Consider the following 14,493-nt stretch of genomic DNA (forward strand, 5'->3'; position numbering starts at 1 on the left):
TTCTCCCAAGATTGTTTTCTCCAAGGAGTGTTTCTACTTGAGGTAAATGTTCAACTCATATGCCTGTATTTTGTTTGGCTGGAAACCACAGGTGTGGGTGCAATTCCAGACCTGAAGGGCAGCTAGGGGCCATAGTCTCAGTGGTTCCACCAGGCTCTAATGGACCAGCAAACCTGGTCCCCACCTTTTAGGGGTCATTTCTAAGGGCTTTCCTAGCCTTGATACTTTCTCATGCTCTACTTCTTGCCCTCTGTGAAGTCAAAGCCTAAAAAGTCCATTCATATGCTGGGGGTAGGGCAAGGCGGCAGGGGATTAGGGCCACAAAGATGACTCAGACATTCACCGCCCTTGCCTTTGGGATACTCATATTCTGGATTCTGCAGCCTAATTGGCCAGAGAGGACCCTGTGGTCAAAGTGCAATGAGAGACAGTGAGGTGAGCACACTTCCCAGAAGGGAGATAAAATTTCATGATGCAAATGTACTGGCTTCTAGGAGCAGAAAGGACTTTGGCTATGGCAGGGAAGAGCAGTTCAGGCTGAGCACTGGGAAATAGGACAATGTCAGGCTCAGGTAGTACCTTACCTGGTAGTGTGAGCTGAACAGAAGGAGAGTAAGAAAGTGTGTCTGAGATCAGTGGTCAGCCATGCTTAGTGTGGCAGGTTATGGAGAGTTAGGTACAGGGGTGGGGGCTGCAAGGGGTAGGTAGGAAGGGTAGAAAAGTAGCCAGATTGAGAAGGACCATGACTGAAAGCAGAGGAATATGGGTCTTATGGTGAGGGCAGTAGAAACCATAAAGTTTTTGAGCAGAGAATGATTTGGTTGCATTTGTAGTCTAGAAGGATTTTCCTGGAGGTTGATGTGGAGGATGGGCTTAGAGGTGAGACCAGAGGCCAAAGATATGAGGGCCTAGCCTAGGACAGGGGAACTCCCAATGGCAGGCAGGAGGTAGACATTGGTTGCTGCGGAGAAAAGATGCATGAGGTTTATAATGATATAGGGTGTGCAAGAGATGGGAGCAGCTGCTCAGGTTTCTGAGGAGCTGCTTCACACTGTCTGGTAGCAGAAGGTAACCTGAAGTATGTGCTAAAATGTGTTTAGGGGGCTCCTGGCTTATCATACAAAGTTGATAAGCCTCAGTGACTAGTCTTGTTCCCTTTCATGATCTACATGACTCTGCCTGGTTTTCTTGTCCCTTGGTGGACAGACAGGGTAGGGTATAGCATGAGGGCTCAAGGAGGAGTTGTTTCCCAAGGGCACTGAGATGTGCCCAGTACTGATTCTCCCAAGGTCTGTGCTTAGCCTAGTGGTCAACTCCTCTAGGCTGAGTGAGGGTGGCCAGGGAGGGTTCAGGAAGCTCTCAAGGCCAAAATATCTTTGAAGAGGGCAGAGCCTTCAGTGCAAATTAGAAGCTCTTGTCTGGAGGCTTTGCTGCTCAGGAATGATGATGGTTTTGCTTGGAGGCATCAGCATTCCCTTTTCCTCTTCTTTGATAGTCTTGGCCAGTCAGCAGCTCAGGACTTAGTTTTGTGGTATTAGCCTGGCTGCAAGGATACAATTCCTAGGACTAGCTGTGTGGCCTGAATCGAGCTCCTATCTCTCTCTGACCAGCAGTACCATTGTGCAAAATTGGCAGAGATCCTTAGCTCACCTCATAGGTGAGCAAATGCAATGCTGGATGATGGGGGACAGTTTGCACATAGGGTGGTTGCAAAACCAGAGGGGGTCTTCTTCGTGTTAGGACTTGGCATAAGGTAGCCACAGTTGCTGCAGTTTGTGGCTCCCCTGAAGAATCTGGTCTAGACCCAGAGCCAGCTGCAGTCTGTCCAGTACTTGCTATGTCCCAGGCGTTAGTGTTCCTCACTAACCAGAGGAAGCGGTTTTCCCTATTTTAAAGAAGAGAAATCTGAGGCTTAGGGAAAGCAATGATACCTGTATGCTGTGGATAGAGAGGTGGTCCCAGTGAGACTCAATGGCCAACTGTTCTGATCCCTATGGAAGTAGTAAACTGTGTTTGCCATGGCCAAGGCCTGCCCCTCAAGCCCTGGTCAAAGCCTTGCTTCTTGATGCTTTGGAAGCAGTGGCTTCTGCAGTGAGGGATAGTGAGCCACAGAGGCTCATCTCCCCAGGTACATGGAGCACTGCAGTGGCTGCCCTCACAGACCAGATCCAGAGCAGGCTCAGCAGTCCTGATGGGGGCACCATTTGACTTCTGCACTGCTGGCTACAGGGAACCAATGAGATTCTTCGGATGTACATCGCCCTGACAGGTCTGCAGCATGCTGGCCGCATTCTGACTGCAAAGATTAAGTAGGTGCTGTTTCTGCTGTCTGGTTCCTGGGGGGTCCCACCTACCTGGGATGATATAAGGGAAGGGCTGCTCTGTCTAGAATGAGGGAGTGGGTACAGCCTTGCAGCACTCTCATGGGCTGGCTAGGTTAGACTAGCAGGAGGGAGGAGGGAAAGGTAGGACCATTGGATGGAGAAAGGACAAGTCTTGAGAGTTAGGGTTCAGAGCCTGGCCTTCTCCTGTGGGCAATAGAAAAGGCCGCTGCCCAAATAAGCCCTCATAGCACACTGCCCTCCAACCCCATCTTGAAGTCCATTTCCCAGCTCCTCAGTAGCTCTGAAGGATGTCTCTCCAACAGATGCCAGGCTCTGAGCCCTACATAAGACCAGTTTTTCTACCTAGACCTTTCTTTCTCTTTTCTTATCCCCAACACCTATCCTCATGACAGAGCCATGGGAAGTACTGCTGGAGCCCAAGTGAAGGCTGCTGATAGCATGTGGCAGACTCACTAACATGACAAGTTCTCTCTGTGTGTAGGGAGCACGTGTGTCTCCACCTCAGAAGACTGGGTGCCCAGTGGCAGGCATGGAGGAGGAGGGAGGCAGATGGATCCTGAGTTGGTCCCTTTATGGTTTTAGATAGTTTGGGAGCAGGAACTGTGCACCTGGACCCCCAAGGATGCTGGGGGCCATGCTGCTGGGCAGTGGGAACCAGCAGTGGTGCCTCAGGTCATGGGGCCATGGACTTTTCTGCAGTGAGCTTAAACAGGGAAATGTGAGCACGATTGTGGAGACTGTTGGCCGGAGGGTTCGGGATGTCCTGAGCCATACTGTGGATCTCGGGCTGACTGGCAAGTTGGGCGTTGTGCATCCCAGTCTTGAGGTGAGTAGGCCCAGCCTTAGGCAGGTGTTGAGGGGTTGGGTGTCCTCATGCTGAATATCCCCTTTCCAGAAGAGATAGGGCCAAGGGCCTATTATACACCTCCATGGGGAGTTTGGGAGGATCAGCTAGTCCTAATGCCTCCACTTCTATCTCTGTCCATCTGTCTGCTTTTCTCACTCACATACCTCTCAGTTCTCTCAAGATGGGGTTGTGCCCGCTGTAGATGGGCTGGGATGAGTCTAAGAATTTGTCCTGAGCTGGGTCCTGTGTTCTGGCCAATTAGGACAGTGCCAACAAGCTGGAGGAGAATGTGTATTACTTTGGCCGGACTGTTGAGACATTGCTGCTCCGCTTTGGCAAGGTAACCAGGCCCCCTGTCAGACTCAAGGTTCCAGCAGGCTCTCCTTTGGGATTGGGAAGACGTGGCCAGCATCCGTGAGACAGCTTTTTGCCAGGAGTCTACTTTTGGGACGTCAGCTCTCATACCTGGCAATTTAACATCCTTGTGGGACTTAAGGATTTCTGGGTGAAGGCTCTAGGGCCCGGCCTAGAACAAAACATTTGATTTGCTATGGAGGACTGGAGAAGTAGTCTTGTCTACCTTGAGGCTATACTTATTGGCCTGGTGGAGACCCCTGCTAGGGTGATGGTTTTCTACTGATGTTCTCCTTTGGGCCATCTAGGTGAGGAGAGACTCCTTGAAATCAGGAAAGGGGCAGCCCCAACCCTGCCCACTGAGAACCCTAGGATCTCCAGACCTTAGGGTACCCCCTCCTGATTTCAGGCCTGAGTCGAGGGACCTCATTGTGAAGGTGACACTAAGTATACTCAGAACCTTCCTCTGGTCTCAGCCAAGTCCTTGGGACCTGGTCCTGCCTTGACCCCTGCCTAATTCTAGACAGACAGAAGAGAAGGGAAGACAGAAAACAGCTGTGAGGCAGCCTTACCCAGCCCTAAGTAAAGGGAATCATTGGCCCCACTTTAATGCAAGGCTCAGCTGAGCAAAGTTGAAGGATAAATGCTAAGGGTGGTGGATAGTCCTACACAGCGGTTTTCCACTTGGAGCCTCTGGTGTTTCAGACCATTGTGGAGGAACAGATGGTGATGAAGCGTGTGGCCAACATCCTCATCAATCTATATGGCATGACAGCTGTCCTGTCACGGGCCAGCCGCTCTATTCGCATTGGACTCCAAAACCACGACCATGAGGTAAGCTCCAGCCTAGCCTTAGTCATAAATGTGGCCCCTACCAGGCTTTTGTCCAGGTGTACTTTAATGAAGGTGGGGAGGTAGGGGGTGTGTGGAGGTGGTCTCCTGTTCTCAGAGGGAGGGGTTCAGTGAGCCAAGATTGCCATTTCTGGTGGTGGTCACAGAGAGAGGGTTGTGAATCAGGAGGGTCCACACAGATGGTAACTGAAGAGGCTGTGGCCTGTTGGGAGCCCCATCACCTCTGCTGGGGGGTCTGTGCTGCTCAGGAGACAGAGCTACTCCTTTTACAAGTCTTCTGACCTGGGAAGGAAAGAACATGGAGTGAGTGGCAGGGGTCCCAGAGCCCAGGAGCTCTCACCTGCATGCTATTCCCCCATCCAGTAGAAGATTCTACCAGGCCTCACTGTCTTGGAGGATATGGACACCACACTGGGCAGGCTTTTTATATACTTATCCCACAGTAGCCACAGAGCCTGGGGTTATGATGCCCATTTCACAGAGGAAACTGAGGCTCAGATGTTGAGTAACTTGCCCTTGGAGACAGAGCTGGTTTGGATCAGGGCTGTGATTAGAACCTAGGACTGTGAATTCTGAGCCAAACTGCTCATTGTGGCTAACAGTATTGTTATTTGAAACTCAGCATCAGATTCTAGGGAGGGGGTGCCCTGTCATCTGGAGACTAGGATTCTCAGTGGTCATCCCTTCTCATCTCGGTCCTATCAGGTTCTGTTGGCCAACGTCTTCTGTGCAGAAGCTTATTACCAGAACCTCTTCACCCTGTCTCAGCTGGATAAGTGTAAGTGGTGTGGCTTTGGGGAGAGCAGAGAGGACCAGATTCCAAGCTACTGGTCTTGATAATTTGTGGACACTGTCCAGACAGCCCCCAGGGCTCACAAACTTCTACCTTGAGTGGGTTCCTGGTTGGCCTGACTTCACCTGCAGCAGTGCCTGGGAGACAGGAGCACTGACCTGCACATACAGTTCTAGAACAGTCACATTTGTTCTGGGCCCTACTGGAGTCTGCCTAACATACCTGGCCATATTCTTAAAGCTACCCAGGGAAGGGTCACAAAGAAAGGAGGCATTATACTTGATTTGTGTGATAACATTTTTGCCTAACTCTTCGCTACCTGTACTCTAACCAAAATGAACTTGCCTGTACTCTAGCCAAAATGAACTTGCAGTTCTTTGCAGATAGCCCAGGCTTTTGTCTTAGAAAATGTCAGGACTTTGTTTATACTATTAATGCAGTTTGTTGGGATGCTGTTCTTCCATATCTACTTGGCCACATATTGGAATGCCTGGTTCATATGTTATTTCTTCTAACCCTTACTCTGTTAGCCCAAAGACTATCACATGTCTCTTGCTGAGCCCAGGTGATGGGTAGAGAGGCTGCTGGCATTATGGCACTTGCTGAGGAATACAGCATATAATTTTGTGCAGCTGCTAGCTCTTGGTACTGGCCCAGGCACCTCTAAGGTGTTGACATGACTGTATATGTTATGCAGAGTGAAGAATGGTTTCTCCTCTAGTTGACCTGAATTGTAAGAACCTTCTCCCTACCATACCCCACAGATCTGGGGGTTTTAGGTATTACCAGGATAAGCTCTTAGCTACTCAAAGTGAAATCCTTATCTCTCTTTCTCTTGATAGACCAGAATTGCTTCCTGAGGGTTTGGAGGCAATGAGATCTACCTTTAGGGCTCCTTCAGTTGGATGGGCTGACTTGTGGGACAAAAAACTCCTAGCTTCAGCTGTGTTTGATTATCACAATGCAGAAAAAAAACATCCATTCCCTTTTTTCCTCTCAGATTCTCCAGAAAATCTGGATGCACAGATAAAGAAGGTGGCCCAGCAAGTCCTAGAGAAGCGAGCCTACTTGTGTGCTCACCCTCTGGATAGGACATCCTGAGGCAGAGGGGCAATGGTCCCTGCTGCCACCTGCCTCGGCCACAGTAAGGTATCAGCTGGCTCCCCAGCCAGTTGCTGGACAGCTCACTATGTTTCACAAGGTGGAGAACTTGGGGATTTTACAAGTTGAAGCCATTTTCCCCAAGTCTACAGACAGAAGGGCTTTCTCTTTGCCTGACAGAGTTTTCTTTTAGGCTTTGTCCTACAGCTTTTTGTCCTCAGGCATTGCCATCTAAACATGATCATAGTTTCTGAACAAAGGTGGAGAGAGAAAATAGGACTGCTGATATCTGGAATTTGAGGATATTCTGATAGTTTAGGTGACATCACAGTGGAAACTAGGGCTTGTGTGGCTGTGTCCATGGCATGGAGAAGGGGACCTGCTGCTGGAGCCTGAGCCATTTCTACTATATCACACCTTTTCCAAGAGACAGCATATAGCTGTCTATATGCTGTTCATTTAAACTAGGAACAAAAGGTGCTTAAAACATGTACAAGGAACTACTTAATAAAGAATATAAAATGTCCTAGTTTGTGTTTGCTCTTTGTGTAAGTAGTGCTGTGCTAGTTATATTTTTCCTCAGAACGAACTATTGGAAGGGGGAGGTTCCCAGTTTAGAGCTGTCCTCAAAACCTCACTGTTGTCAAGTCATTTCCACTCATTGCGACCCCTCCTTGGGTTTCTGAAGCGGTTTCTGTACAGCAGTAGATTGTCCAGTCTCCCAAGGAGTTTAGGACTATGGTGAGGCCTTATCTTTGATATTTCTCTGGTAATGGGTATAAAATTGCTGCTTGGTCACAGATTACCTATTACTAGTGATTACATGTAACCACCAAGCTGGTGCTTTTCTTTTTGCCTTCTTTTCAAGAACTGGCCTCTACTCTGAAGAGAGGACTGACCAGAAGGTACCCTTGATGTTAACGGTAACAGGCCTTTGCATTTCTCCGGAACTCCTTTCTGATGTTCTTTGCAACATACACTGGTTCCCAGTGTACTAGCACTGGCAGGCTTCCAGCTTTGGTCTGGTTCCTAGGCAGTTTCAAGCTCCAAAATGCCTACTGGAGATGTTGCCTTGTGGGAGGAGGGCAGGCTTTCTATTTTTCCTCCAAATATGAGTCATCTGTCTTTTTTTTGTAATCTGAGGGGATGCAAGAAGTGAGCAGAGGAGGTTAGGGGCACTGAGAGTGGAGCTGACGGATGCTGAGCACTCTGCCAAGGTTTTGGTAACTTGTCTTCAAAAAGGGAAAGTTTACAAACATGATGACTCTGGAACAACTTTCTGATGAAACCCAAGGTTCTTAAAAGTATTTTGTTGACTAGTAAATGATTGGAGAAAGGCATTTTGCACAAAATGGAGAGTACATATATTTTCTCTAGACAGTGCCAGGGACAGGAGGCTGCATGGAGTTCCTTACTGGGTTTTCTGGGGATAATCCTCTGGAAGGGGGGCTGCTCTGTAGGCCTTGGTGACTTGTAAGTTCCCCGTCAGCAGCAGTTTTCTCTCTTCATTTACCCGAGTTTCAAAGGCCTCAGCACATTTAAAGTCTAGTCTCCATTTTTTTTCAAAACATGTAGGGGAGAAGGGAGACCTCAACATGACTTTGTTACACACTTTCAGCAGTATGCACAGATGCCTGAAATGCCCAGGGAGGTTTTAATGAGAAGGCCTCCAATGAAGCCTGCCAAGAAGGACTCTTGCCAGTAAGGCAAACCTTGCATTCCCAGTGAACTGTCTTAACTGGAGCCTTCCTCAAGAGCCACAGTGGTAACTCTTTGCCTGGGACACACAGGCAGATAGCAGGTTTTTTCCTTCATGTAGCCCAAAAGTTCTAGGGTCCATTCTGGAGGGAAGGAGCAAATCCTGGCAAGTGGAAAAACAAATTTTAACAACTTGTTAGCACTTACATCTGTTTTATGAAGCTGTTACTGGCTGTCCCCAGGAGTCAGGGAATGAAAGAAATCCATTTTGTTTGTCTGTTCTAGCCTTCTGGGAAAGTCTAGCCTTCTGGGAAAGTTTGGTCTGGCAAACCTTGTGAGATAAACTCATCCCTCCCTTCTGTCCTGAACAAAAGTTGGCTCTGTTAACCAACAAAGATGAATTAATTCTATCAGTCTACAAATGATTTTGAGGTCAGTTTTCATAAATGGACAGATGAAGACTCAGAGGGGTTGGTGTAGCAAGATCCATGCTTCCAGTCTCCTAGCCTCTAGGCAGATAGAGAACAGGCAGCATTTTGGAGCTGGAAGGGTGCTGGAAGTTCCAAGTGAAGCTAAGAGCCTCTGTACCCAAGCTGTTGGCCTGGGCATCCCAAGGTAAGTCATGGATAACACAGTGTTGAAGTTCAAAGGCCCTTAGACATATTCCAGCTCTCATTTTATAGCTAAAACAGACTGAAAAAACAGTGAAGGAATTTGCCTAAAATCACAGAGGAAGTTAGTGTTTTATCTGGAACTAGAATCCAGGAAGGCTGGGCAATCTACTTCTGTAGTGATACCACCTCAGAAACCCAAGGAGGGGTTCAGACCTGATGGCAGAGTTTGGTTTTTAGAATCCAGGAAGGAGCCCTGGTGGCACAATAATTAAGCACTTGGCTGCTACCCAAAAGGTCAGCCATTCAAACCCACCAGCCATTACACAGGAAAATGATGTGGCAATCTGCTTCTGTAAAGATGACAGCCTTGCATATCCTGTGTGGCAGTTCTGCTTTGTCCTATAGGGTCACTATGAGTTGGAATTGTAGACAGCAAAGGGTTAGAATCCAGGCTTCTTGAGTTGCAGTCCAACTGTTAACCTGTTATATCACTCATTCTTAATCTTGATTTCCCAAAATAGAAAGTTTGGATATCTAAAACTGGGTTCTGCTGGAAATTCAAAGTAGCACTGAGTTCCTGCTTGCCAGCATCATTAAGAGGCTTAGTTTTGCAAAGATCTTATCTGTTACCTGTTTTGGGCTTCAGTGCTGGAGAAGAGGGCAGCTCAAAAAAAGGGGGTGGCTTCTTGTACAGCTCAAAGTCCACATGGCGCTGGGCCCAGCTCCAACTCGTCCGGTCCAACACAGGCTCCAGTATGTTAGCATACAGTGCATTTTCTTTCCATTCCTAAATTAGGGGAAATAAGTTAGGAGGAAAGAGGTCCCTATGGACACCCCCACCTGATGCCCTGTTCCTCCCTGTGGACCTCCTTTAGCTCTTTGGCATGGCTAATGGGTGGTAGCCTGGAGTGATGGCTGTACTGAAGACCTGGCACTTGGAATCCATTGGCAGTGAGCCAGGCCTGGCGGGATTTCCTAGCAGCTTTCTTCTGCTCTGCCTCCCAGTCGTAGGGCTCCAGCATAGCTGAGAGATACTCTTGTGAGTATGTGAACCTTTTTCTTGGCTCCTGCAAATGAGGGGCAAACAAATCTGGTTTGAAGGGCTGTCAGCAGTCTTGGATAGGGTTGACTAGTCACAGGTTTCCAAATAGGGGGCATAATGACAGTCCTGACTGCATTCAAATTATCTGAACTGTACAGCCATGCCAGGATCATATTGTTGCCTTTTATGGAAGATCAGTTTTCTAAAGTTAATTTATATGTTTCCATCTAAAGGGTGACAACTACCTTTCATGAGTAGCAACAACCAAGTGTTCATTACAGGTAAGGAATCTGCAATGGTTTTCACCCATGCATATCTGAGCATATGTTGAGGCCCACTCTTGGGCCTCTCTCCCAGCACCTAATCCCCTCCCTGTCTCCTTCCCCTAGCTGGATGGTATTCATCTGCACACTTGCGATCCCAGCCATTCCAGGTAATATTTAGAGAGAAATGAGCTCATTGATTAGCCAACTACCATTACTCTGGAGTACAAGTATGTCACTGTTTTCCACTATGGGCCTCTTTCTTACCTTGGCCATCTCTTGATAAAGCTCCTTCTTGGCAAGCTCTGTGGAATTTAGGGTCTGAATACTATAGTTGTAGACAGCTTCTTTCACAGGGGCTGAAATTCTAATCACCTTCACCACAGGCTTTAGAAACTTCTTGCTGACCTGAAATGCTCCTGCAATATTTTCCTAAAAAAGGAGGCACCAATCATTATGATACAAGGCCCATTACCACCAGTTACCAGTTTGTGTTTGATGAGATCTTCTCTGAGGCATAGTTGTGCTCAGGGGTGATCCTGAATTCAGGAATTGATGCTGTTAATTCATCATTGAACCTTGACAAAAGGGATCATCTAATTCAGCCTCTCATTATGCAGAATGAATTTCAGAGGCCCAAAAAGAATGTGAAACTTAACTAAAGTCACAGTAACGGGATCACAGGTCACCACTTTTCTTCTATCTTAATATGAAATAAGGAGACATAAAACAAGATGACCTGTCACCTTCTTTTGTGAATGAAAACAGCAATGAGGAAAGGGATGAAAGATACAAGAGTGCAGAGAAAGGACTTCTGGAAAGATGGTAAAATAGGCAGACAAGCTACACAGACCCTCTGCTACAAGGAAACAGGAAATCAGTTGAAACATACAGGAGATAATCCTGGAACCCTGAGCTTTCAAGGAAAGGATAAAGAAGTGGCTAGAACACCAACTGGTAGAAGACATAACCCAGTTATAGAAGCATCCAAAGTAAAATAGCTTACAAGACTGTAAATAGGGAACCAGGAACATCAGTTGGTAAATGAGGACAACTACAAACCAAAAAGAGGGAGTAAATAGTGTAGGTATAGAACTTCCAAATGGAGAGGAAGTGAAGACCATTTTGAGACAGAATAGTCTATTTTAAAATAGGAAAGAAAATTTAAAATCACAGGGTAACCTCAGAAAAATAATAAACATTCACATGAAAATAAAAAAGAGGCACAAATATTTAGCAAATTAAAAAACAATTGCAATGAAGGAAATGATAATACAATTCATAAAATTAAGCACAGAAAATTATATGGAACAAAGAAATCAGCAACACCATGAAAAAAAAATAACAAAATGACATCAATAAATTCATACTTGATAATTACACTGAATGCAAATGGATTAAATGCACAACCCAAGAGACAGAGTTGTAGACTGGATAAGAAAACATGACCCATCAATATGCTGTCTACAAGATACTCAGACACAAAGACAAAAATAGACTAAATATCAAAGGTTGGAGAAAGATACATCAAGCAAATGGCAATTAAAAAGCAGAAGTGGCAGTATTAATTTGTGATAAAATAGACTTTTAAGAAAAAAACCACCATAAGAGACAAGAAAGGACATTATATAATGAGTAAAGGATCAATTAAACAGGAGAACATAACCATAATAAATATCTGCACCCAGTGAAAGAGCCCCAAAATACATAAATGAGACTTTAACAGAATTGAAAAGATAGATGACTCCACAGTAATAGTAGGAGACTCTAATACACCACTTTCAATCAAAAATAGAACTGGATAGAAACTCAACAAAGACATAGAAGAACTAAACAATGCAATCCACCAACTTGACCTTATAGACATCTACAGAGCATTTCACCCAACAACAACACAATATACATTCTTTTCCAGTGCACATGCAACATTCTCCAGGGTAGACCATATGTTAGGCCACAAAGCAAGCCCCAATAAATTGAAAAACATTGAAATACTGCAAAGTATCTTCTCAGATCACAGTACTATAAAATTAGAAATCAATGGAATATCAGCAGAAAAAGAACAAACATGGAAATTGAATAACAACCTCCTTAAAAACTAGTGGGCAATAGAATAGAAAATGAAATTAAAAGATTCCTTAAAGTCAAGTAAGAATGAAAATAGAACAAAATCTTTGGGACACAGCAAAAGCAGTGATTCAAGGGCAATTTATAGCAAAGAATGTACACATCAAAAAAGAAAGAGCCACAAGTAGATACACTCCTTGGAGAGAACAATCATGGGAGAAAGAAGGGCTGCTTATGCACAGGGAGACAGCTCAGGGGACAGGAGTGCATGGAGGGATGGACACAGGGAAGAGGTAACTATGGGGAGGAAGTGGGAGGGGAGCTGTTGCATTGTGGTAAACTGTGATCAATGCCATGAGACAAAGTATATATGAACCGCTGTATGAAAGTAAATTTGCTCTGTAAACCTTCACCCAAATCACAATAATAATAAAAAAAGAGCCAAAATCCACACCTTAACTGAACATCTTCAACAATTAGAAAAAGAGAGCAAAAAGAGGCTACAGTCACCAGAAGAAAATAATAAAAACTTGAGCAGAAATAAATGAGACAGAAAACAGACAATTAAAAAAAAAAAAAAATCAAGACTAGAAGCTGGTTCTTTGAAAAGATGAATAAAGTCAACAAATCACTGGCAAACTTAAAAGAAGAAGATGCAAATAACATGAATAAGAAATGAAATGGGCAATGTCACAACAGAGCCAACCAAAATGAAAAGAGTAATAATCAGGATACTATGAAGAACTGTACTCCAACAAATCTGAAAACCTTGAAGGAATGGACAGGTTTCTAGAAACACACTACTTACCTAAACACAGACTGAGGTACAAAATTTGAACAGAACCATAACAAAAGAAATTGAGCAAATCATTAAAAAATTTACCAACAACAAGAAAAGTTCTGGCCCAAAATGTTCTACCAAACTTTCAGAAAAGAGCTCACACCAATCTTGCTCAAATTATTACACAACATAGAAAAGGATGGAATCCTCCAAAATTCATTTTATGAAGGAAGCATAACCCTGATACGGAAACCAAGCAAAGGCACCACTAAAAGGGGTAACTACAGACCAATATCTCTCATGGAAGAGGATGCAAAGATCTTAAAAAAAAACCCTAGCCAACAACATATCAAAATAATAATGCCTCCTGGCCAAGTGGGATTGATACCAGGTATGCAAGCATGGTTCAACATTAGAAAAACAATCAACATAAATTATCACATAAATACAGTAAAGGAAAAGAATCACATGATCACATCAATAAATGCAGAAAAGGCATTTGATAAAATCCAATACCCATTCCTGAGAAAAATAGGAAGAGAAGGAAAATTCCTCAACATCATAAAGAGCATATACACAAAAGCAACAGCCAACATTATTTTCAATGGAAAGAAACTGAAACCATTCTCCTTGCAAACAGGAACCTGACAAGGATGCCCTTTGTCACCAATTCTATTCCACATCGTATTGGAAGTCCTAGCCAGGGCAGTAAATCAAGAAAGGGAAATAAAGGTATACTAACTGGTAAGGAAGAAATAAAACTATCCCTATTTGCAGATGATACAATCCTATACATAGAAAATCCAAGAGACTCAGCAAGAAAACTACTGGAACTCATTGAGCGATTTAGCATAGTGCCAGGATGCAAGATCAACATACAAAAATCAGTTGGATTCAACACCAGTAAAGCAATCTCTGAAAGGGAAAAAAGGAAATAGATAACCATTTATAATAGCCGTCAAAAAGATAAGATACTTAGAAATAAATCTTACAAGGGATACAAAAGACCTATACAAAGAAAACTACAAAACACTACTTGAAGAAACCATAAGAGATCTCCATAAATGGAAGAGCATACCATGCTCATGTATGGAAGACTGAACATTGTGAAAATGTTAATACTACCCAAAGCAATCAATACATTCAATGCAGTCCCACTCCATTACCCATCAACATTCTTTAAGGACATGGAAAAACCAGTTACTAATTTTATGTGGAAAGGAAAGACACCTCGAATAAGCAAAGCGCTAACTGAAAAAGAAAAAGCAGGAAGCCTGCACTTCCCAATCTCAAAACCTACCATACAGCCGCAGTAGCCAAAACATCCTAGTATGGTTTGATGAAAGACACATAGACCTGTGGAGCAGAATTGAGAATCCAGAAATAGATCCATCAATGTATGGCCAGCTGATCTTTGGCAAAGGGCTGAAATCCATTAAATGGAGGAAGAGATAGATTCTTTAACAAATGGTGCTGGCAGAACTGGATACCCATTTGCAGAAAAATGAAGCAAGACCAATACATCACACCATACTCAAAACCTAACTCCAGATGGATCAGAGACTTCAATGTGAAACCTATAAAGTTCATCAAAGAAAAAATAGGGGCAAATTTAGGCCCCCTAATTTTATGGCATAAATAAGACTATCAAATATAACTGAAAATGCACAAACAGCAGAAGAGAAACTAGATGATTGGGACCTTCTAAAAATTAAATTCTTAGGTGCATCAAAGGA

At 44.5% G+C, this 14,493-nt stretch overlaps 2 protein-coding genes across 2 annotated transcripts in view; one reads left to right on the forward strand and one right to left on the reverse strand.

Moving 5' to 3' along the window:
- Positions 1–6,292, forward strand: part of ACAD9 (acyl-CoA dehydrogenase family member 9) — a 69,148-nt gene extending 62,856 nt beyond the window's left edge. The window contains exons 13-18 of the mRNA XM_007950627.1: positions 2,230–2,309; positions 3,045–3,171; positions 3,455–3,532; positions 4,252–4,380; positions 5,104–5,176; positions 6,192–6,292. Of these exons, the coding sequence (XP_007948818.1) occupies positions 2,230–2,309; positions 3,045–3,171; positions 3,455–3,532; positions 4,252–4,380; positions 5,104–5,176; positions 6,192–6,292 (588 nt within the window). The remainder of the gene's footprint in view (positions 1–2,229; positions 2,310–3,044; positions 3,172–3,454; positions 3,533–4,251; positions 4,381–5,103; positions 5,177–6,191) is intronic.
- A 1,734-nt stretch (positions 6,293–8,026) lies between these two features.
- The window catches only part of CFAP92 (cilia and flagella associated protein 92 (putative)), a 198,313-nt gene continuing 191,846 nt past the window's right edge, over positions 8,027–14,493 (reverse strand). Inside the window, exons 13-16 of the mRNA XM_042782280.1 lie at positions 10,177–10,341; positions 9,471–9,671; positions 9,235–9,391; positions 8,027–8,133 (exon numbers count right to left, since the gene is read on the reverse strand). Coding sequence (XP_042638214.1) covers positions 8,027–8,133; positions 9,235–9,391; positions 9,471–9,671; positions 10,177–10,341 — 630 coding nt within the window. The remainder of the gene's footprint in view (positions 8,134–9,234; positions 9,392–9,470; positions 9,672–10,176; positions 10,342–14,493) is intronic.

The sequence above is a fragment of the Orycteropus afer genome, unplaced genomic scaffold (assembly GCF_000298275.1).
Source record: "Orycteropus afer afer isolate SDZICR_OR568_19922 unplaced genomic scaffold, OryAfe1.0 scaffold00283, whole genome shotgun sequence".
Taxonomy (NCBI): Eukaryota; Metazoa; Chordata; class Mammalia; order Tubulidentata; family Orycteropodidae; genus Orycteropus; species Orycteropus afer.